The 25,477-nt window shown below is 43.3% G+C and overlaps 1 protein-coding gene across 1 annotated transcript in view; it reads right to left on the minus strand.

Moving 5' to 3' along the window:
* The window catches only part of srcin1a (SRC kinase signaling inhibitor 1a), a 126,208-nt gene that overhangs the window by 51,209 nt on the left and 49,522 nt on the right, over nucleotides 1-25,477 (minus strand). The window contains exons 2-3 of the mRNA XM_066698630.1: nucleotides 3,833-3,862; nucleotides 2,806-3,113 (exon numbers count right to left, since the gene is read on the minus strand). Of these exons, the coding sequence (XP_066554727.1) occupies nucleotides 2,806-3,113; nucleotides 3,833-3,862 (338 nt within the window). The remainder of the gene's footprint in view (nucleotides 1-2,805; nucleotides 3,114-3,832; nucleotides 3,863-25,477) is intronic.

The raw sequence follows: 25,477 nt of genomic DNA on the forward strand, positions 1-25,477 counted from the left end.
GCCTCCCCCCGGCACTTCATCCGCCTTATACCCCTGGCTGTGCTGCTGTCAGTCAGGTGCAGTGTGTCCTCATATTGCACAGACCCCCTCAGCCCTGCCTCTCCGCACGGTCTTTCGCTTTTGCTCTCTCTCTCTCTCTCTCTCTCTCTCAAAGCACCAGATATGTATTTAAGTCATTTACGCACGCGCGCACACTTACACATACACACAGGCTGATTAATTCCTTCATTGGTAAATGAATGGATGATACCGGCACAAATTAATTAGCTGGCTGACTGACTCCTTTTCGCCCACTCCCCCGACCCTCCCCCATCTCCTCCTGCACCCCCCCCCACTCTCTCCATTCCTTCATTCGCAGCTGTTTTTTCTGTTGTTCTTTTTTCACAAGCGTTTAAGGTTGCTGAATTCCTGTGGTTGCAGCTGTCCCCTCTGTGCCGATTTCTGTTGATTCAATTCATGGTATCTCCCCTCGCTCTCTTTCTCTATCTCTCTCTCTCTCTCTCTCTCTCTCTTTTCCTCTCCCTCTCCCTCTCACTCTCTCTATCCCTCCCTCTCTTCAGCCTGACCTTTGCAATGTGATATCATTGATTTCCATATAAGGGACAGGGTTGTCGTGGCAACCGTGGACTCCACCTGTCTCTCCCTCTCTCGCTTTCTCTTTCTCTCTTGCTCTCTCTTTCTTGCTTTCGCGCTCCCGCTGCTCTTAGCTTTTGTGTGGCTTATGGTGGCTTCTCTACTGTACACAGAGAGAGAGAGAGAGAGAGAGAGAGAGAGAGAGAGAGAGAGGGAGGGGGACTGATAGAAAGGGAGGGAGGGAGGGAGGGAGGGAGAGAGACAGTGTTGTGTAATGACACTGCAAGGATTGATAGAAGTGGAAGGGAAAGAGAAGATGAGGTGAAGGGAAAGATTAAAAAAGGGGAACCCTATAGAACAGATAGAAGGAGTGAGTTAGGATCCCTTTGTGTTGCAATCTGGCTTTGTACATTCCTAGTTAATGTACTGCAAATATCATTGCTGGACTGCTGAAATCCGCATGCCGGTTCAGTGTCGAAGGTCCCCCCACCATCTTTCTCACTGAGCAATATCAGCCCTGCCTCTCTGTGGGCTTGAACACAGCACACAGTAGTATTGCTGAGCAGAGACAAAATGAGGGAGCAGCGGAAAGGGAGAATTCACACTCAAGGAAAACAGGATGGAGACAGCCATGCAATGAAAAGAGAGTGCCAGGAGAGGATCCCAAGCAATTGCTCTCTCTCCCTCAATCCCTCTGTTAAGCAACACCTGCAAAGGGTTTGGGGTTCAAAATCTTTAGGGATCCCTGCATATGTAAGACAGGACAAAAAAAATGGATTAAAAGCCCCTTTGCTGTCCATGAACTCCTCAAGAGCGGATCATGTACGGTAAATCAAAAACACAGCCTCCGCACCACAGTGTATAAACCCTTTCACTGATACCATTTTTACAGATATTCCTGTTCATACGTTTACCACAACCCAGGGGGATGTACTGACCCATTAACTGCAACTATGGGAAAATGTGGGCAAAGTTTCCATCTAATTAATTTCCTAGTAGGCAGTTTGCCCAGAGTGCAAAAAAGGACAAACACATCCCTTTTCACATAACTCAGGTCACACAAAGCTCCAGAGGGGCTTTTCTTTGGCTGAAAAATCAAATTTATTGTATTATTTATTTAATATATAATGAAAGAATGTATCATTTCTATAATGTATTGATTTATTATACAGATATTATCGTACCACCAATTAGAATATCACTCAGTAACAAATCACATTCAGACTCTTCAGGGCATGTCCTTTACCATCTCTCCCATCCCCCAGTCACACAGAAGTATGCGTATTGGTTTCCATGAAATGCAACATGCTTAGCAGTGTATGTATCACCTGGTTTGTATGCAATGTTGTGCTAATCACTGTAGCAGTTTGCTCAAAAATGCCCAGATGGGTGGGATCTGGAGAGATGGGTGCTAGGTCATGTCCCTGCTGGTGCCAATTACTGGTATAGTCCCACTTATTAAATTGTTTCATAAATCGCTTCTTGTATAATGACTCTGCAAGGAGTGATAGAAGTGGCAGAGAAACAGAAAGATGAGGTGAAAGGAAAGATTAAAAAAGGGGAACCCTATAGAACAGATAGAAGGATCCATTATTTGAATTCATTGAGACAACTGGTGAATCCTCCATTCCCCTTCCAAACAATCCCATGCTCTGCTGTGCTGAACACCTTTGCTCCTGACCTGAGGGAACTCTGTGAAGGCCTGCTGGTTCAGCTGCAACACTGCTGGATAGATCCTGGGGATCTGTTCCAGTAAGAGAATCCTCTGCAAACCACTGAGGGGTTTTCAGAATTGGCAGTAAGAAAATAAGTGCTTCAGCAAATGAAGCAACAAGAGTAAACCTCTCTTAGCGAGCATACATGCATTTGGCACATTTTTCCATCACCACCAACCACCTAAAAATCTTCATGTCCAAAAGCCCTGAACTGAACCAGCCAAATGTAGCCAACAAAGCGTGTTACCTGAAGAATAAATATATAGCAGGAGTGGCCAACCTTTGTCCTTGACACCTGCAGGATATTCTGCTTTTTTAACTCCATGAAAACCATTTACTGAGGGAACCCAAGAATCAAGGGAAAGAACTTCAATGAGAGAAACTGGCCGAAGTGAGACCTATGCACAACTGTAGGATGGCTGACCTCCATAGGTTCACCACCATCCTAATTTGCAGTCTTTTATAACCCCCTTGAGCAGGCGGGAGAGAGTGAGAGATGGGGGGGGGGGGTATTTACCTGCTCGCGGGCACGGTCAGGCTGCCCCCTCATGCTCCCATGGGAGGGTGAGGGGGAGGTGGGGTGCGGGGGGGGGTACTTGTTCTTCAAGTGGTCCATGAAGGCATCCCTCTTGCGCTCCATGTCAGCCTTCTGCAGCCCAGTCAAGGCCTCCAGGCTCTGGGCTGCTATCACAGTGTGCCGGCGCTCAGAGGTGTGAACCAGCCCCACGTTGGAGAAGCGGCGCGTGCCGTTGCCCAGTGTACGGTACTCCCGCGGGTACTCCACGTCATCCGTTGAGATCATGTGACCTCCGCTGCGATCAGGATCTGAAGAGGGTGGGGAGGGGCAGGGAGGTGGAAGGGCAGAAAGAGAAGAGGTGGGGGGGGGGAGAGGGCGAGGAGCACAGACAGACACGCAGACCGATCCCACGCACACATCCCACACACACACACACACACACACAGGGAGGGAGATGGGAACAGAGAGACAGAGCAGAGCAAGGCCCACTGTTAGATACGCAGCCACCACAGCAAGCCAGGTGTCTAGCCAATATTCCAAATCCACTCGTTCAACAATCGTGTAAAATTAAAGTGCTTCAGCAATTCATCAAAGAAACTAAAATTATGAATAAAGAGTAATAAATTCTGGCATTTTGTTCTGAAATGATTTTTCCTTCTTCCTGGTTTTATAACAAAAAATTTTGCCTGCTGTAGAGAGCAACTGTCAATCGATTGGATCAACTGTTTATTTAAGGGGGGCTTGTCACAAGCCAAGCCAAACAAATAGTCTCCACGCTTTTCAATAAACTGACAGCCACTAGAGAAATGACTATCACTGTAGTTGGCCTGCCTTATGAGGGCCCCCACCTTAGTAAGTAGTAATTGACTCAAGACATGCATCGCCTGTTGATCATCTAGAAGGCCTCTGATGACAAGACTGAGACAAAATTCAATGCCTTCCAAAACAAAGGTGTGAAGTCACACTGAGAGTGGAGAGCGACAGGAGCTGTGCATGAGAATAACATGGAGTTTGCCGTTTCAGTTACCTTGCTTTGGAAAACAGGCCCCAGTGTGCGCTAGAAGAAAAACATGCTCAGTTAGTCCTCTGCACATGCTGCCATTACACAGGGTGAAGACTTCAGGGCGGACCCATGATTAATTCTACATCAGGACACGTTTTTGGAGTGATTATCTTGCCAGGGGGAAAAAATCCTGTTAATCCTGCTAATGTGTTTTGTAAAAAGCAAAAAGTTCAGCCCTTGGAGTTCTTGGATTGTTTCATCTTATTTTGTGGTTATCAAAATGACACTGATGGATTCACGTGTGGAAGGATTACAAATACTGCACATTCTGTACATTTATTCAACACACAGTACAATGAACATCATCTTGGCTATACCGGATTGCAAAGGAATTCTGCTCAGACGGGGAGTTAAGATTTCGGTTGAAGAGCATTGACAGCTCTAATGCACGTAATGAGGATGATCAACACTTTAGTTTCTCTGAGTACCACTGAAGCACATCTCTCCCACTCAGCTGTGTGTTGTAAATACAATAAGACACTACCCATTCAGTGTGTCAGGTTCTTAAGTAGATTTGGGGGTGCACTGTAGCTCCCCCACCTGGGATAACGACCATCTACTGAGCCTGCAATAGTTGATAAATGGCTGTTGAGATCACAAATGTGACCACTACTGTTTCGTAACAGGACCAAAGCCTGCATTTGCTCTTGCTAAAGCAGCTCAGTCATGTTGGGAGATGACTGTTTGTGTTCAGTGTCTCTACATCTAGTCAACAGAAGTGGGTTAATGTAAGGTATGGGGATAGCCCCACGCAACAGTATACACTACCAGTCAAAAGTTTTAGAACACACCAATTTTTCCAGTTTTATTGAAATTTAAGCACAGTTTTTAAGTACACTTTCCTACACCATCAAAAGGCACTTGGAAACTGGAGGAAATTCTGACAGGAAGAGGTCTGGCAGACCCAAAACCACAACACAACCAGAAGACAAGTTTCTGAGAGTCAACAGCTTGCATGATAGGCGGCTCACAGGACAACAACTTCATGCACAGCTTAACACTGGTCGAAGTAAGCAAGTCTCAGTTTCAACTGTGAAGAGAAAACTTCGAGCTGTGGGTTTGACAGCTCGAGTGGCAGTAAGAAAGCCATTGCAAGATGGCAAAATAATAAAATGAGGATTTCCTGGGCCATGAAGCACCACCAGTGGACTACTGAAGACTGGAAAAATGTCTTATGGACCAATTAATCAAACTTTGAAATCTTCGGTTCATCAGGCAGGGTTTTTGTACGTGGTCGAGTAGGCGAAAGGATGGTTCCTCAGTGTGTGACACCAACTGTTCAACATGAAGGAGGTAATGGTGTGGGGCTCTATTGCTGGATCCAGAGTTGGTGACTTGCACAGAGTGAGTGTCACCCTGAACCAAAACGGCTACCATAGCATTTTGCAGCGCCATGCAATACCCTCTGGTATATGCCTAGTTGGTCAGGGATTCATCCTACAGCAAGATAATGACCCAAAACATGGGATGAACTGTACAGAAGGGTGAAAGAAAAAGCAACCTACAAGTGCAACACATTTGTGGGAACTTCTGCAACAGTGTTGAGAAGAACTTTCCGAACAATATTTGATTTCCATTGTAGAAAGAATACATTGAGACATTAAACTGCGTAAATTTCAATAAAAACTGAAAAAATGGGGGTGTTCTAAAACTTTTGATCGGTAGTGTACATATATATAAGTGCACATCCTATATCACCATATATGTATGGACACTTATATTGTATACACTGGTCTACTGTATAGCATGTCCATATCCACGCTTGTAGGCTGGAGACCAACAGACAGGGACCTGATGCTGCTGTATTTTTCAAACATTGCGGGGCTGCCGCAGAGCGACTGTGGTCAACGGCGCCCTGCCACTTGCTGTTGGCATTGCGCTGACATTCCCTTGTCCGATGCATTCCCTCTCCTGCTGTGTCGGGGGGCCTGCTTCGTTGTGGCGTGCCTGTTTAGCTTACACATTTGAAAGCATGCCATGTGTGGGGCCGGAAGAGCAGTGCCCAGGCTGAAGGATGATAAGGGAAAGTGTGACACATTTCCCCACGCTAAGCCACTTCCTGTCAGTATCTCCCTACTACTACCGCCCCCCCCCCCAACAGCCCACACTGCCTCCAGCACAGGCACCCAGACCTGGCCTTCTGCCTGAACACGAAACGCACACGGAAAGGGTGGCTGACTTCTACACTGAAGCCCTCAGTAACGAGAAGTGAAAATTCCCCAGAAAAGCCTGAAGGAGATCATCTGTCGGAATGTGTTGCCGGTCTCTTTGTTTCATCCCTCCACCCGGGGCGCCAACCATGGCGAAATCAGAGCGCAGAAATGCAGAGAAATACAACTAAATGTGTTTCTCCAGCTTTAAAGAGTGTCAAGCAATCTCTGCAAATTCCTTCACAAGGTTTTCTGCACCACATTGTTCATCCGGAGATGGCAGTTATTTTTCTATTATGTCTTTTGATTGTATTATTTTGGGGGAAAAAATGTTACAGAGTGCCTATAGCTTTACTGAAAAAGGGATACATCAGATTAACCTTTCATAAAATCAAGGGCTGACTTTGTGAAACTCTGGATTGGCTTGGTCTCTTGTATTGAAATATAATCACACGATGTCCTGCTGTTTTGTTGTTGTAATTGCCCTGGCACAATCACACCTTCACTTGGATTAAAAAAAGAAAGAAAAAACACCCCTGGTCAGGTCCCTGCCGTTGTGTGACAGAAATACAGTAGATAGCAGTGACAATGGTTTGTTCATCTCCTTCCAGTTATACCAACCCCATAAAGAAAATAAGACATGGCATTTAACAGAATATAAGCAAACATTTCAATATCATCAGACAAGGCATTTTTCTCAGACAAGGCAACATACTGTGAAATATAGATCTATTATTATTTTCTGTATCTGGACAGACACCAGCACTGTCATGCACAGAGAGCAGCAATGCAGTGAGGCGAAGACAAGAGCACACAATGGGATGTGAGTGATGCCAGCAAATCTAGACATCTACCAATAACAGCCAGACTTCTGCTCGACAGAGAGCCAATGAGAGCAAAAGCACTTGATCAGGACACTAGCACGACCAACTAACGGCACCTTCGATATTCTAGACAGACGGGCAGGCAAACAGAGAGACAGACAGACAGACAAACAGGTAAGGCGGGCAGGCAGACAGACAACTTGACCTGACAGATTCTAAAGACGACAGAAATCCAACTCATCTAGACAGCAGAGGGGTAGAGTTCACGCCAAAAGCATTTACTTCGTATTGTTAGCTCACAGCACAGCCTAAGGGTGAGGAGAAGTACTACACCACATGTCCCACCCAGGAAGTAGTTTAATTATCAAATGGTTGTGAGATCAAGGCCATTCTTCTTGACTTTTAAGATTTTCAGTTTTTTCAGTTTTTTTTCTCTCTCTCTTGTGGTTTGACAGCTTTGAGATATTTCCCACATTGCGACAAAAATCAAGATCACACGACAGATCAGCACAGCAAAAACCAACATGGCCTACACTCAAGTGTCATACAGTGCAGTAGATCCAAGGCCAGTAGAGTGCCACAAGCAGGAGCCCACAGGTTTGAGTTGGCATGTGGGAGGTGTAATCACAGCAAAAGACACAACATCTGCCCTTTTGTAAATCACGAAATATCCATCAATGACACTACCTCACAACACTCCTACAGGAAATCTGCACACAAATTACAAGAACTTTAATATGGTGAAGGAGTTAAGGATGAACAAATCAGCAAGCCATCGGCATCCAACACCAAATATAATCACTCTTACTCACATGGTACCAGTGTTCCTGTTCGTACAACACCTTTCAAATTCCCAAGCATTGCAATGCCCAGTATTGAGCTGAGCGGCTGAACTGCTAGCTACCCACCGGTGCTACAAACACAACCTCTGCCTGACTTTAGTACAGTTTATTTCATAGCGCAGTACTGTACCTTGCCAAGATCTGCCCCAAGGGAGCGAACTTCGGAGGCTCCGCTCTTTAAGTAAACAGCAATCTCTTTCTACAGGGAGAGAACACTGCACTCTCAGTTACACAGCAGTAATAAATGCATAGGATCAACACGGTGGGCTAGCAGACAGAATGGATGCAATAAATAGAATTCTTATTGCACTGAATGAGGAGAAGGAACCCTTTGGACCCGTTAATTTGGATCAAAATTCTCATTCCACAGTGTCAGACAGCATCAGCTGAAAGGAAGGGGCTTTTACGTCCTTAAATCCTAATATAGACTAGGAGGGGAGAGCTGTGGGAAAGCAGTGCTAGTTCCAGTACAAATGTCTAGTTTCAAATTGAAAAGGCTTATCAGTATTATACGCATTTGTAATACACTTACTCACTCATGCACTGTCTCTCTTCTGTCGACCGCTTTGGTATTTAAGGTAATTGTTATTTTGTAATGAGATGCCAGGTGTGACAGTGAATGCATTGGGAGGACTCCATTTGCATTTCATTCTGTTCTGTCAGAGCAACGAGAGGCCCTCAGTATCAATAGACCGCTCTAAATGATGAATGAGGAATTGTATTTGTTGCCAAGTCCAATCTCCAAAACAAAAACAAAACAGACAGAGCACAAAATATGGTACTACTTTCGTAAAACCTTTAAGAGCATGTGAAGCGTATATGTATTCTTCTGCCTAATGAGAAAACAAGCCAAAGACTGTGTAAGGTGCTTCATCTTCCAGGATGCAAATTTAAAAGTCCGGAGCAGCTAAAAAGTTCTACTTGATGCGATGACATAAGGGGTCACAGTAAACTCAATGTAGCCGTTAGTGGTGAAAGAGCACGGCCTGGTATCTTCTAACACTTCCTTCATGCAATCTACACAATACTCCCAAGAAGTGTAAAGCACTTACATTGAGACTGATGACTCAGCCTACAACAAACACAAACACTGGTAGTTTAAGATACTTGTTGTAGTGAACATATATTGTTTAATCAACTGTTGTGTTTTTTTGGTTTGTTTTTTACTTTTCTGGGGTTTGGTAAGGGAAATGCAGAATTAATTGGAAGTGACTTGTAATTTGCTCCAGACTTGCTTACTAAATGTATCTATTAATGTAATTTGCATTTCTGTATGTTTGCATTTATTTATTTACCTAAACTGTAAACTAAACACAATTAAGAATGATCAATTAGAACTATCTAAGGAACATTAACTTTACCCACATAAGCATTTGGGGGAAACCATTTGCTTTAAACTCCTGTAATGAGTAACTAGTGTCAGTTGTTTGATTTCATGCAAAATACAAATGTTGTTGGATTTCTGTCTGCGTTTTGTTTAAAAATGAATTAATCACCATAAATCTAAGCTGGATACAAGCTGACATGTTGGTTTATTTTCATAACGTCTTTAAATACAATTTCAATTTATGACAGGTGAGAAAAAGTAAAACACTACACTGTAAAATCATACCAACTGCCCTAAAACTAATACTCCTGGTATTAAAACAATACGAAATACATGTATAAAATCAGATCTCTCTGCTTGAAAGGTCTTAACTTCAGACTGCAATATTCAGACAGCCAGACAGAAAAAAAATACTCATAATATAGAAGCCTTTAATTAATTCACCTGTTTAATCTCACATAGCTGTAGCTAGGTAATATATGAAATCTTAGGATTTGACAGCAAACATCTACCTGACTCATAACAAAACGATATGAGTTCTCCCCTTGTCATTGTGTGAAATGTTATCATATAGTCTTGACTATTAACTGAACAAAACATATATATATATATATATATATATATATATATATATATATAAAATAATAATAATAGCCTGTATTCCTCCTGAATTAATGTATGCCTTGTGCAGTTCCTCTGAGTTCTGATGTTAATTGCTGTGTATAACAGGGTTAGGGTTGAGGTTAGGGACAGGGCTCATGTGATCAACATCAGAACTCAGATGAAAGGCATGAGGTATACGTGTGTTAATCCTGTGGTATTCATACATTAATTCATGAGGAATTACTGACCATTATTTTAAAGTGTTTCCCAAATCATCTTTTCCAAACTCTGTCCAAACTAATGCCATTGAAATCTACCCTACTTGCAATTGTTCAGTCCACAGATCTACTATAAGTTCCAACTTTAGGAATGGTGCCAAGCAGCATTTTCAAGCCATAATGCAAGGCTGTAATGCCAGCACAAAATTAAGATTAAAATGGTTCATCATGCTAATAGTAGCAATAAAATTTTATAGCAATGAGATTTAAAATTAATAACTTTCCCCCAGCAAACCTTAATGCCATCCTGCTTTGTCTAGTGGCATTAACTGACAATTAGTGACCAGACACAGACTGACTGGCTTTGCAGATGGCTTGTGTCTTTGCTAGTCATTACATGTCTCCACTTAACACCCTGAACACATGTTTCGCCACGCAGCTTACCTCCATTTCATGTGCAGCAACCTTGTTTTTTGCCTGCCTAGCAAAGAACCAGCCATTGCTCAAGGACTCTCCTTCCCAGATCTACAGCCAGACTTGTTTGATGCTGAACAGACACCACCGTACCTTGGTTTTACTGAAGAAAACTCCACAGCACCCCTGGAAGGGATGCTGCATTAGTCAGAAACAAAGTAACAGAGATGGAACCACAATCTAGTGCAGCTTAATAATCAGGCCCTTCCAGTGACTGGTTTGTGAATCATTTATCCCAGGGAAACAGTCAACGATCACCAGAAACATCTTCTGCCTGGAGGGTTACAAGCTCAACACTTCTAAACTGCTATACTTTCCTCTTCTTCTTCTTCTTCTTCTTCTTCTTCTTCTTCTTCTTCTTCTTCTTCTTCTTCTTCTTCTTCTTCTTCACGGAAACCAATACACACTGTTTAATTGGTATTACCCACAAGGGGCCTTCTGCTCACGGTAGAATTGTATTAACCCTTCAATGCAATATCTTCAAGTCCGTCAACACTTCTTTAAAATGTAATGCAGAAAAGCAAGAAGGGAAATACAGGGGACCGCTGCTGCATTACCCACCATGACAAGCGTGTAATTCCCCAACAACAAAATGCAGCCAGGTATGAGAAACAAATGCGTCAACATAATGCCTCTTTCAGCGCAGCACATTAAAGTCAAACAAAGACTCCCGCAAAGAGCAGTCATCCCTGAAGTGATCAGATTGCCTGGTTCTTTAATTAATTGGAATGTGAGACACCTCCCCCCCCCCTCCGTGCCTTCGTCTTTTCCAGCCCACACCCCCAGCCCTCGCTTCCCCCAACACCACCACCACCAGACTTGTGTTCTCCACAGCCGGAGGACTTAACTGAAAGAATTCAAATCAGGCAGAATTACAACGGCCTGTAATTAGTGCCTAATGTGACACACAGAAAAATAACAGCCTGTCAATTCAACACAGTTCAAACCGGGACTGCAATTACAGAACATGAAAGTGGCCCATTTTTGTTTTTTCGCTTTATGTTTGTTTTATATTCCGTTTGTGAAATAAGCAGGTGGTCAAATGCACAGGCCTATCTACAAACAATACATATTGTACCCTGCTGTTATGGTATTATGCTGACACCAAGTAAAATGAACCTCTGTCATTCTGTGTGATACAGTAATATAGTGTGTCGCAGCCCTAAGCATCTGTCTTCAATCACAGTCTTAGTGAATCATCCATTGCATCTACCATTCCTTCAAGCACTCAACCGTATAACCAGTAGAGGACAGAAAGAGGCTAGGTAATGTGAAGCATTGTGACGACTGTCTTCTTCTTCAGCATTACAGCATCAAATTGTCTGAACATCTTTTCCAGGAACTCAGATTAATTGTCATTTAGCAGTTGCTTTTATCCAAAGTGACCTACAGAGCCGGACACCACTTAACACCCCCCTCTTCTAAACCCTGTTCTCTGCAAGAAAGAGCAAAACAAAGCCCTTTTCCACAGCTAGAAGGTTTTTCAGCACTTCCCTGCTGTATTGACTCCACCTCTGGGCATCAATTATGCAGTGATAGCAGGCAGAGCAGTTCTCACACTGTCCAGTAGGAGGTGCACTAGAGAAACATGCTCAAAGCCCAAACCCTGCAGTGAAGCATGGAGCGATTAATCTTAATAGGGGGTGCCATCATAGCACACCTGGCGTTGCGGAGAGGCAGAGCGGTGAAAGGGACAATGAACCTGTCTTCCAAGTGAGTAATACAAAGCTACGACAGGAACCAGAAATGTGTATGCCATTCAACACAATCTATGTGTCTGTGTGTGTGTATTTTCCTGGGGCAACCTTAGTTCCCTGGTGCTGAAGTGCTCCTTTGTATTAATAATGTATGCATGTAGAGGACCACCTGCAGCTTCTACTGCTAATGAGCAAGCAGGAGGGGTGAAGATCACAGCGAGAGAGACAGGGAGCGGAGCGAGTGTGTGGACGAGTCAAAACAGGGGAGGAGCAAAAGGAGAAACCCAAAGAAATGATGAGGACATGGGAGTAGAGAGCAAACGGGAAAGGAAACAAGAAGACAGAATTAGATGAAGGGAGGAGAAGGCAGTGGTGAGACAAAAAACCAACAAAAAAAATACAAAAAACATATTGTGTTTGATTTCTTTACTTATATTGGAAGGCAAGAGCAGGAGTGTGCTCTTGAGATGGTGTTGCAGAATTAGTGTTGACACAGAGATCTTCTCTCTCTGTGAGAAGTGGCAAATATTCACGACACCGCGTGGGAGGCAAGCCTGGCAATCTGTTGTGTTGATCTGCTGGGTTTCACATGATATTAAGAAAGGAACACTTCACCTCAACTGAGTTTTTTTGTGTTTAATTTTGTTCCCCTCGATACTACAATTCTTAATTCCCTGTCACGTAAAGCTCTGCTGCCGTTTCAGTTCACATGCTTTCCCCTGCTATTTTTCCTTCTAGTACAGTCCTCCAGCTTCTAAAGGTACTGATAGGGGAAAAAGTGGGGAGGTGCCACATTCTGAACCCCTCTGGATGACTGATATACTTGCATAGACTTGAATAGTGTTTTCCAATACATCTTTTTGTTGAAATAGCCGAAATGGTAAATAACAATGTCACCAAGATGGCTAGCAGGGAATCTCAGAGAGCATGTGTTATGTTGAAATGAAAAAACAGGAAGAAACGAAAGCACAGAGGAAGAAAAACGGGTTTCTAAAGGCATCCTGTGCCTGTAACCATCTTATTTTTTTCATCTGCCTGAACCTCTAAATGGACCATTTATCCTTGCTGCGTCCATGTTAGCTATGGAGACCTTTATTTTTTCGTTTTTTCCTCTATGAAAAAAGTGAAGAATGATTCTGCCTTCACGCGGTGCGATAAGGGGCTGATTGATGCATTGCTTAAAATCCCCCAGCGTTTTCTGCTGTCACGGTGTGTCCTATGGATACCGGGGTTCCAAAGTTATTACCACATAACTGCAGCACATGGCTTTTACAGCACTAATACAGGGCTCCACACCAAGCTTTTCGGCTCAGGACTGCGGATGAATGCCTGGAACATGACTTCAGGGGAGAACTCGGTGCGTACAGTGTCAGACTGAGTGTGCGTCGCGACTGTCGAAAGCGCACAAATCCACAAAATCTTCAAAGAGGCAAAGGAGGCGCTCAGCTGTAAGGCCCTTGCTGAGGGAACTAAATCTACTTAGCCGAGACGTAAGAGGGGTTAGCCAACACCTAACTGAAGCTCTTAAAATGCTTAACGACGGAGAGCCCGATTACTGTTTGGAGAGGGGGTTAGAACAACACTCCGGGCCAGGCGGGACCACAACAGGGAGGAGGATCTTCAGTTCTGCAAGAAGAACATCTCTTCATTTCCTGCAACCTTCATCTGCTGCCATCTCCCTCCCTTCATCGCAAACCACCTGCTCTTGTCTGCCACTCTGCGTGCATACAACCATACTGATCACTGGCCCAGCACTGGCCCTCTACTGGGCACACAGCCTGTTTCACCAGTCATTCCCTTCAGTAAGCACACAATTCTTCCCTGCCTCCCTCTCTATTGCCTTTACACGCCCCTCTGCAATGCACTCTCGGCCAATTAAAATCACAGGTTACTCCCCTGGAGTTTTGCATGGGTTTTCACATTTAAATTCCCTCCACCAAAGTGAAGTTCCTTTGATCCTGCTCAGAAGATACTCATCTCCATAATATAGAGCATGAACTCCTATTACTGATCATGATGCACATAGCTCCTTAGAGAAGAGAAACTAAACTGAATGTGCAGATGTGGCTCTCCCTGCTAAAAAGGTTGTTGTATGTTGCTGTATGAAAGTCATGGAGACGTATGCACAGGCACATCATCGCACACAGATAAACACAGGAAGGATATTCAAAAGGGTTTTATGAAGGGAGGGACTCTGCTGGTTAAAATGGTCCCATCTTTACCCAGATCTATAATACCCAAAAAACAAAAAAAAAAGTTCATCAACAACTGATAAACATGTGTCCAGTCTTATTCTCTCTCTCTGCACCGTTAAGTGTTAATTAGAGCGCTGCACCTGCCAGCAATCAGCCCAGCACACAGCCTTCTTTGTTTTAATGAGAGCCCAGTGTCTACATGAGTCTGCACCCTGCCTACCAGTTCTCACAACCTTTTACACACACACTCACACACACACACAAACACACAGTCAACGAAACTCAAATCATCAAACCAAATGCTAGAGCATCCTCCAGCCAACACACTGGAGCCCCAAGTGGAATAATCTGTGCAAGGCTCCACTTTGAGCAGTTTACAATTGTCCAGCGTTTTCTCTCTTCATTGTGCAAAATAAGCCCATTTCAAGTGACTATGAATTCGGTAGTATATTAACGGTGAGATGAGCATTAAGTCCTCCATCACATGTCTTAGCTACACTGTTTGTACTGTGTGGTTACAGAGAAGGGCAAGAGCTGACCGCGCACGTTTCAGACGATACATGTAAACTGTCGTGTTCCACGTCTTTGTGAGAGTTGTAATGGCAGCCCAAGCTGATTAACTCTAATAGAGTAGGTATAAAAACAAAATAAATATTTGGTAAATGACAATGACAAACCAAAACCATGCTATCAATACAGGGGCATGCTGACAGACATGTTTATTATAACACACACACACACACACACAATATTCACCCACTTTTGCCCACACACTCGTGTTTCATCATCCACAGACATGGAAGACAAGTTTTTAATATGCGACGCACGCCCACACGCTCGCACCAGCCAGGCTGACTGACTCAAATCACTCCCGCACTCAGTGACAGCTCAGCACAGATGCTCACACTAGTAGACAAAACATGACAGTCACTTTGACTGCAAGTCTCCCAGTCAAACCCAAACACAAGTGCACATTCAAAGAGTATTTCCAAGGCAACCAAACTTTTAACCGATTCAATTCTATTTTTAATCTATTGAATTTAAGGGGTTTCTCATGTAACTGATTTAAATGTAATGACATTAGGGCTAGACCGAGATATAATATGCCACCCATCTTGTCCACACTAACACCAATGACAAATAAATAAAAATCAATAAATCATATGGGAAACCATAAAAAGTAAAATAAATAAATAATGCATTTGGCACATTTTACTTTTTGTTAATGTAACTGTAGCGTGGCACCAATGTATTTTGTTTCCTGTGCTGTTTGGAGCAAGGTTAATTGGACACCAATTAAGAAACACCATTTATTAAAGACAACATTAAAACAAATTGCAAAACAAAGAAAACTCAAAACAAAAGCTCAACAGAGCCCGGCTTTGTGACTTGTAAATCAGGTGAATAAAGTTTCCAGACAGGGGCTTTAGTATCTGCACTCCTAGGGAACAGTTAATAGTTTTTTCCAATGACACTTTACTCAGATCAATGATGTTTACCCAGCTAGCTTAAAGGTTCTATCAGTCCAGCATTAGCTCACAAGCCTAATGTACTCACACAGCAAGAGCATGGGGTGAATACATATACAGAGGAATCCCTACAAGGGAAAGAGAAAGAATCACATACACACAAGCGCACACGTAAGCGCACACGCATATCACTAGCACAATGCCAACCAGGCAACACAGAGAGGAAAACAACAATAATAAGAAAAAATAAAGCCTACATTTTCTTGGATAAACACATTTTTCCACACCAAAAATAAAAACTAAAACATTCTTTTGACACACAGCTGTTAATTATCTCCAGTAATGGAATCATTAACGTTGTTGGGCAAACTGGCTCATTTGATGGCAGGCAGAGCGAGAGATAGAGAGTGAAAAGAGGGGTGTCTTGGGGGGGTTCCTAAAAAGCAGCTATTAAACCCACAGAGTCTGGAGGGCAGCAGCAGCCAGCCCGGCAGAGACAGACGCAATCAGGAGAGGACAGGCAGGTCACCTTTAGCATTGTATGCACAGCCAAGCTTTGTTTACTGAAGGCAGGCTTTCAAATCAAGGATGGCAGGCAGTCAGAACTGGGGAATTAAACCAGGGCTGTAATTTCGTCAAAGCTAAATTGTTGTTCGGGTTTATTTATATATTTCAAGGGCTTATCTGTTGATGGCCTGCTTTATGCACTGCGCAAAGTTTCTGGCTGCATGCGTTTCCACCCATGCAAGTTGCCCGGTTCTTCCCGACAGCCTCCCTATCACAGGACGCGCTGTAGAAGAGGGAAGACAGTCGGGTGCAGAATGGCATCCACTGTTAAATCGCCACTTCAGGGCGTATAGTTTGTACAGAGCCAGCAACACTTGAGAGGGAGAAAGGAAAGGGGGATTAGAGAAGGAAGAAGCAGACAGAGAGAGAGCGAGAGGGAGAGAGAGATGAGAGTTCAGTGCTGCCAGGCTATATGTGTATTCCCACTGAATCACCAAAACGCGTGGGTTTCTCAGAGAAAACCACAGCCCTGTTTTCCGAATTTGAAAAAGACGGCTGGGAGAGGCAGACTGGAGGTGGCTTTAAAGAAAGGAAGAGGGGGAGAGAGAGAGAGAGAGAGAGAGAGAGAGAGAGAGAGGACAAGAAAGGAAGGGATGGAGATCCACCTCGGATTATTGTCCATTGTCGTATGGCATTTACCTTCAGCTTTATCCGAAGTGTATACTATTCCATTTACACATGACCCAAAGTGTATACAGTGTGGAGACGAAGGGGGAATAAGATCTAGAACAAGGGGAGGGGGGATGACTGTCACAACTGATGAAAAGAGAAAAAAATTCAGCAGTTAAAAAAGGGAAAAAAATGGCAACATAAACTGAACATTTAAATCCACTTCATCTTCTAGCTCCATGATATGATATGATTGCATATTCATGATATGGAGACATTTATTATAGTAGCAAGTGAGCGGGGGGGGGGGGGTAGGATTATAAATCTTATCACAATTAGCGGAGTCATTTATATTGCAAATTCTCGAGCAAGCAGCGGATTAAGCATGTCTGGAGCGAGGGGTTCAGAGCATTAAGAGGTGAGGAAGTGTCACGCGATTGCTAGAAGTGTGAAGTCTTTATTATGGTGGAAGTCAGCCTGTTCCTCAATTCTCATGTGCAGCCCAGGATTACAGATCACTTACAATAGGGGACATATGGAGCAAATTACAACAGCTTGTGGTCATTTAGTTCCTTAACATTATTTTTTCCAGGGCTGTTTCGAACTCTGCATTCAAGCTGCTGGAGTACTTGATCCTGCTTAGGGCAGCAGTGCAGTTTTATACTGAGAGATGGAGAGAAAGAGGGCGTGAGAGTGACAAAGCTGGGCTGACCCCATATTAGTAGCTTGTGAGTCCAAAGCACTGATTACTGAGGAACTCTGTTCACTCACTACAGCCAGAAGAAAATGTCCCTCATTCGCCACAGAGAGGGAAGACTGTCAGGCATCACCAAGAGTACGGACTCATCCACTGGGTTACTCTGCCGGAGCTGATAAGTTGATTTATCAGCTAAACCAAGCTGTTGCAAATACACACAATGAGGGCAATGAGCACTTCAAACTACACAATGGATGCTGGTGTGGGCAGTGTGATTGGGGGAGAAAAGTTTTGAGAAGAAAATGCACTTGTCACAGGAGAGAGGGAGGTGGGGGGGTGGAGAGAGAAAGAGAACCGACAGTCCAAGCGTGCGTGGTTCGCTTTTAAAGAACACCGAAAGGCAATAATTAAATTCACTCTCACTAGGAAATCAGATAAGCATCAGGAAAAATGACATTCTAATTTACTCCAGGAGAGCCGGCCTATGTTTGGCACCCACGACACACAATGATTGCAGTTATTGTTATTGCTATTATTGTAATTACTATAATTTTTTTAATTGTTTTTTTTATATATTTCTTTGACGTGGACAGGAACTATAAAAACTGCCAGTGCCAGAAAATACACTGTGCAAGCTAATTTCATCATCATTACTCACAAGTAATTATACATACATATATATATATATATATATATATATATATATATAAATAAATATTTATTCATTAGTGATATATGTATGTATAATTACCTGTGAGTAATGATGATTTGCAATTTGATGATTGGAAAATAAAAATTGCAATGTATGTATGTATATATATATATATATATATATACACTCACCTAAAGGATTATTAGGAACACCTGTTCAATTTCTCATTAATGCAATTATCTAACCAACCAATCACATGGCAGTTGCTTCAATGCATTTAGGGGTGTGGTCCTGGTCAAGACAATCTCCTGAACTCCAAACTGAATGTCTGAATGGGAAAGAAAGGTGATTTAAGCAATTTTGAGCGTGGCATGGTTGTTGGTGCCAGACGGGCCGGTCTGAGTATTTCACAATCTGCTCAGTTACTGGGATTTTCACGCACAACCATTTCTAGGGTTTACAAAGAATGGTGTGAAAAGGGAAAAACATCCAGTATGCGGCAGTCCTGTGGGCGAAAATGCCTTGTTGATGCTAGAGGTCAGAGGAGAATGGGCCGACTGATTCAAGCTGATAGAAGAGCAACTTTGACTCGTTACAACCGAGGTATGCAGCAAAGCATTTGTGAAGCCACAACACGTACAACCTTGAGGCGGATGGGCTACAACAGCAGAAGACCCCACCGGGTACCACTCATCTCCACTACAAATAGGAAAAAGAGGCTACAATTTGCACAAGCTCACCAAAATTGGACAGTTGAAGACTGGAAAAATGTTGCCTGGTCTGATGAGTCTCGATTTCTGTTGATACATTCAGATGGTAGAGTCAGAATTTGGCGTAAACAGAATGAGAACATGGATCCATCATGCCTTGTTACCACTGTGCAGGCTGGTGGTGGTGGTGGTGTAATGGTGTGGGGGATGTTTTCTTGGCACACTTTAGGCCCCTTAGTGCCAATTGGGCATCGTTTAAATGCCACGGCCTACCTGAGCATTGTTTCTGACCATGTCCATCCCTTTATGACCACCATGTACCCATCCTCTGATGGCTACTTCCAGCAGGATAATGCACCATGTCACAAAGGTCGAATCATTTCAAATTGGTTTCTTGAACATGACAATGAGTTCACTGTACTAAACTGGCCCCCACAGTCACCAGATCTCAACCCAATAGAGCATCTTTGGGATGTGGTGGAACGGGAGCTTCGTGCCCTGGATGTGCATCCCACAAATCTCCATCAACTGCAAGATGCTATCCTATCAATATGGGCCAACATTTCTAAAGAATGCTTTCAGCACCTTGTTGAATCAATGCCACGTAGAATTAAGGCAGTTCTGAAGGCGAAAGGGGGTCAAACACAGTATTAGTATGGTGTTCCTAATAATCCTTTAGGTGAGTGTATATATATATATATATATATACAGTGGGGGAAAAAAGTATTTGATCCCCTGCTGTTTTTGTACGTTTGCCGACTGACAAGGAAATGATCAGTCTATAATTTTAATGGTAGGTGTATTTTAACAGTGAGGGACAGAATAACAGCAAAAAATAAAAAAAAACGCATTTCAAAAAAGTTATAAATTGATTTGTATGTTAATGAGGGAAATAATTATTTGATCCCCTATCAATCGGCAAGATTTCTGGCTCCCAGGTGTCTTTTATACAGGTAACAAGCTGAGATTAGGAGCTCTCTCTTAAAGGGACTGCTCCTAATCTAAGCTCGTTACCTGTATAAAAGACACCTGTCCACAGAAGCAATCAATCAATCAGATTCCAAACTCTCCACCATGGCCAAGACCAAAGAGCTGTCCAAGGATGTCAGGGACAAGATTGTAGACCTACACAAGGCTGGAATGGGCTACAAGACCATCGCCAAACAGCTTGGTGAGAAGGTGACAACAGTTGGTGCGATTATTCGCAAATGGAAGAAACACGAAATAACTGTCAGTCTCCCTCGGTCTGGGGCTCCATGCAAGATCTCACCTCGTGGAGTTTCAATGATCATGAGAACGGTGAGGAATCAGCCCAGAACTACACGGGAGGATCTTGTTAATGATCTCAAGGCAGCTGGGACCTTAGTCACCAAGAAAACAATTGGTAACACACTACGCCATGAAGGACTGAAATCCTGCAGCGTCCGCAAGGTCCCCCTGCTCAAGAAAGCACATGTACAGGCCCGTCTGAAGTTTGCCAATGAACATCTGAATGATTCAGAGGAGAACTGGGTGAAAGTGTTGTGGTCAGATGAGACCAAAATCGAGCTCTTTGGCATCAACTCAACTCGCCCTGTTTGGAGGAGGAGGAATGACCCCAAGAACACCATCCCCACCGTCAAACATGGAGGTGGAAACATTATGCTTTGGGGGTGTTTTTCTGCTAAGGGGACAGGACAACTGCACCGCATCAAAGGGACGATGGACAGGGCCATGTACCGTCAAATCTTGGGTGAGAACCTCCTTCCCTCAGCCAGGGCATTGAAAATGGGTCGTGGATGGGTATTCCAGCATAACAATGACCCAAAACACACAGCCAAGGCAACAAAGGAGTGGCTCAAGAAGAAGCACATTAAGGTCCTGGAGTGGCCTAGCCAGTCTCCAGACCTTAATCCCATAGAAAATCTGTGGAGGGAGCTGAAGGTTCGAGTTGCCAAACGTCAGCCTCGAAACCTTAATGACTTGGAGAGGATCTGCAAAGAGGAGTGGGACAAAATCCCTCCTGAGATGTGTGCAAACCTGGTGGCCAACTACATGAAACGTCTGACCTCTGTGATTGCCAACAAGGGTTTTGCCACCAAGTACTAAGTTGAAGGAGTCAAATACTTATTTCCCTCATTAACATGCAAATCAATTTATAACTTTTTTGAAATGAGTTTTTCTGGATTTTTTTGTTGTTATTCTGTCTCTCACTGTTAAAATACACCTACCATAAAAATTATAGACTGATCATTTCTTTGTCAGTGGGCAAATGTACAAAATCAGCAGGGGATCAAATACTTTTTTCCCTCACTGTATATATATATATATATATATATATATATATATATATATATATATATATATATATACATTGCAATTTTTATTTTCCAATCAGCAAATAAACTGAAATACAGTTCACAGAGCAATTCAATTCAATAAAATTTGTTATTAAATTAAAATCAAATAATGACTGCAAAAGCTTGGAAATCTGCAGAAAGTGTTGTCTCCCTGGAAACTGCCAGACACAAGCCTCTAATTTCCGGAAGTAACGATCAAGCCTGTGGGGAACCGTGTACCACTCCACACACTGACTGGCACTTGCAGCAGTGGTTTAGGAAATATATATATATATATATATATATATATATATATATATATAGGTCATCTGTATCCCACTGTGATTTCAGTGCCTCCATATTGCATATTGTATTACACGTGTTCTGCGTGATGCTCACTGTCGATGCTGCTCAGGCTGCTGTCTGCAATGCAAAGCACCAAATTACGCCGGGACTGTAAGTTAATGTGACGGAGCACAACACAGTGCAGGCGGTGAAGGTGAACAGCCCCGATACTACTTTCTGTTTCCATACCTGGGATCAGGGTGCAGGTTGGAGAACTATTTCTATTGATGTGCATTTTGCATTTTCTTTCCCTGGAAGGGTGACCTCCCCCCCTTGATATGTATTTTCTGCCTCCGTGGCCGTTCTTTGCTAAAAGGCACTATGTTATAGAAAGAAGGTTGATTTCCATCGAAAACCTTGCACTGTCAAACAAATTTGCACCCCCTACAATAATATGAAAAAATATCCTTCCCACACACCTCCCTTAGCCCTTGATTGATGATACAAATAATATGAATAATAATAATAATAATAACAATATGGTGATACACCTTTAACTCCTGCAGCTGCAGTTTTTACTGAAGATCTCAGGCAAGGCACCAGGGAGAGCATATTATAGGTCCCTAGTGGCCCCTTTTATGATTGCCTTACTGCTGCACTCTCTAGAGTCTTTTGCAAAATCAGCTGCTTTGCTTGAAAAAGTAACTGCTGCTAGAAAGGAGTGTTAGCTGAGGAAATAATGATGAAACGAAGTACACTGATCACAGGCCATCATTCAGGCAAATGGAAAGGTTCATCTCTACCGTTTAGAGCACATGGCAGAAGGGTGGGCTTTAAAGCCTTCCCCACCTGGTTCCAGCTGCAGCAGCAGTTCAGTTTTGTACCACACATCAACACCTTGGCTTTATTGGCACGCCAAACGATTGTGTTGATAATAAGCATCTCAGAAGGAGAATCTAGGTAATAGAATGGCAAACTGCGTTGATAGGACCTTGGCATTCCAATACAGGGGTGAAACAAGGGAATAAAAGGCAAAACAAAGAAAACAGGGCAAATATACTCAATCTTGAGGGAACTGTTTTAGGTTGGGAGACAAAATACATATGTTTTTTCTGAATGCATTACAGAAAACAGAAATTGAAGCTTCCGGCATCCACTAGTCAAATTTCCATCTGCATAATGTGTCCAGTACAGGCCTCCAGAGGGCAACTGACATATTAACGCAGAACTCTGCCAGAAGAGGTCACGCCCCATTTCCTACTGTGATGTGATGATTGCAGCTGTTAGCAAATGAAATTACATTTGATTAAAAAGTTCCACCTATTAATAAAGCACATTTACAAGTCAAAAGTCTCCCTTCCCTCTCTCTCTCTCTCGCTCTGTCTCCGTGTCTCCCCCTCTCCTGCTCAGTATTCAAGGTCTCTCTCCTGGTTTTTGCGACCTCATTTCCATATCCGCCGGTAAGCAGAATTACTGGACCGTAGTGTTGTGTGTGTGTCTGCATGCGTGTCTGCGTGTGTGTTTGTGTGTAGGGGGAGTTGTTAGGCAGAGAGCAATGGAAAGAGAAAGAGAGAGAGAGAGAGAGAAAGAGAGGCAGAGCAGACGGGGGGGAAAAGGAATGAAGAAGGTGGAAAGGGAGGCATCTGGAATCAGGGAGGGCAAAAAGGCAGAGAGAGAGGCAGAGGCAGATTCTGTGTGTTTGACATTGAAAGGACACAAGACTCATTTCACCCGGTAGCAGGCAGACCATTGCCAACCTCTACTTCTGTGGACCCCTGGAGGCTCTGGGTATCTTTGATGGCATTAAGTATAATCCTCCTGTTTCAGCCCCCCCGACAGGACACACTTCTAACTGGGCATGGAGCACAACAATGCAGCCAGCACACAGAGGCGCTGAAACTCTGCATCGACGGACACATAGGGCCCTGAACCAGCACTACGCACCAGGCAGCCCAGGTTCCCCCCGGCACTACACACAGCAGACACAGAACTGCACACCAGCACCAGGGGAGGGACGCAAAAGGGGCAGAGAGGGAGGGAGAGGGGGAGAGATGCCCCCTGGAGCAGTGCAAGCACTCAACTACCACCATCACCAGTGGAATATTTATGAACCGCTTCGTTTGAACAGACGCATACGCATATAAATAAACATGCCAGGGGATTCCGTTTTTTAATTTTTTTTAGCCTACCCAAGAAAATTATAAGAAATCCTCAGATGTTTGTGGCAAAACAAAAAGAACAAAGAAAATCACCATATACTCGCCACACTTGCCCTGCATTCACGCAGCCCTTGCAGAAGATATGTGGCCCAGGAGAGCCCTGCAAAAGTCCCGGTGCAGTGATATTGCATGTCAGTAATTCTGCTCTACTAGAAAAATTATACCTTATTACCATACTGTACTATTCAAACATGATCTCTCACCATTGTAATACCGTACTCTGGCAACTTTAATAGCATACCATTATAATTCTGCAAAACTGCAACATAATAGCTTATCCACAATAAGGCTGCACTACTTCAGTGTAATACAGTTTGTCAATATCTGAGTACTCCGATGTAATGTAGCTCTGCATTGTCATATTCCACCACGGCAACATAATATAGCTTTTCATTACTACTACTACAACACTCGTTCTGCCAGAACAGACAAGATGACTCCTGTTCTTAAACTCTGCACTGGCTTCCAGTTTCTTTTGGTATTGATTTAGCAGCTACACAGCTAAGCTCTGTTTAAGGTGGAATAGATGGCACACAGGAGGAATGGGCTTCTGACCATTCAGACAGTGTGATCTCAAGGACAACAGGGCTAGATACCAGAAATTCCTCCATGGTTAAACAAGAGAACCTGCATTTACATCTGATTTGCAATTGCCACTCAAAATGGGTCTCTGAGTATACAGTTAAGTCCATAAATATTTGGACAGTGACACAATTGTCATCATTTTGGCTCTGTACGCCACCACAATGGATTTGATAGGAAACAATAAAAATGTGCTTTAAGTGTAGACTTTAATCTTTAATTTGAAGGTAGCAACATCCAAAATGGGTGAACGGTGTTGGAATTACACCCATTTATGTGGTACCCCCAATTTTAGGGGCTCAAAAGTGTTTGGACAAACTAATATAATCATGAATTAAATTGTGAGTTTCAATACTTGGTTGCAAATCCTTTGCAGTCAATGACTGCCTGAAGTCTGGAACCCATAGACATCACCAGATGCTGGGTTTCTTCCCTGGTGATGCTCTGCCAGGCCTGCCTGAAATCAAAACCAATCAGAGAGAAAGCAAAAACATTAGGTGTGGCCAAATCAACAATTTGGTACATTCCTAAAAATAAAGAACGCACTGGTAAGCTCAGGAACACCAAACGGCCCGGGAAGACCATGGAAAACAACTGTGGTGGATGACAGAAGTATTCTTTCCCTGATGAAGACAAACCCCTTCACAACAGCTGGCCAGATCAAGAACACCCTCCAGGAGGTAGGTGTATCTGTGTCAAAGTCAACAATCAAGAGAAGACTTCACCAGAGTAAATACAGAGGGTTTACCACAAGATGTAAACAAGAAACAGGAAGACCAGATTAGAGTTTCAAAACTCATTAGACGGCGCTTCACAGTGCAGATGGACAATGACCAGAAGCATACTGCGAAAGCAACCCAAGACTTTTTTTAAGGTGAAAAAGTGAAATGTTCTGCAATGGCCAAGTCAATCACCTGACCTGAATCCAATTGAGCAGCATTTCACCTGCTGAAGGCAAAACGGACCAAGAACAAGCAGGAACTAAAGACAGCTGCAGTGCAGGCCTGGCAGAGCATCACCAGGGAAGAAACCCAGCATCTGGTGATGTCTATGGGTTCCAGACTTCAGGCAGTCATTGACTGCAAAGGATTTCCAACAAGTATTGAAAATCAAAATTTAATTAATGATTATATTAGTTTGCCCAAATACCAAATATTGGGGGGACCACATA

Source organism: Amia ocellicauda, chromosome 3, assembly GCF_036373705.1.
Source record: "Amia ocellicauda isolate fAmiCal2 chromosome 3, fAmiCal2.hap1, whole genome shotgun sequence".
In the NCBI taxonomy this organism is placed as follows: domain Eukaryota; kingdom Metazoa; phylum Chordata; class Actinopteri; order Amiiformes; family Amiidae; genus Amia; species Amia ocellicauda.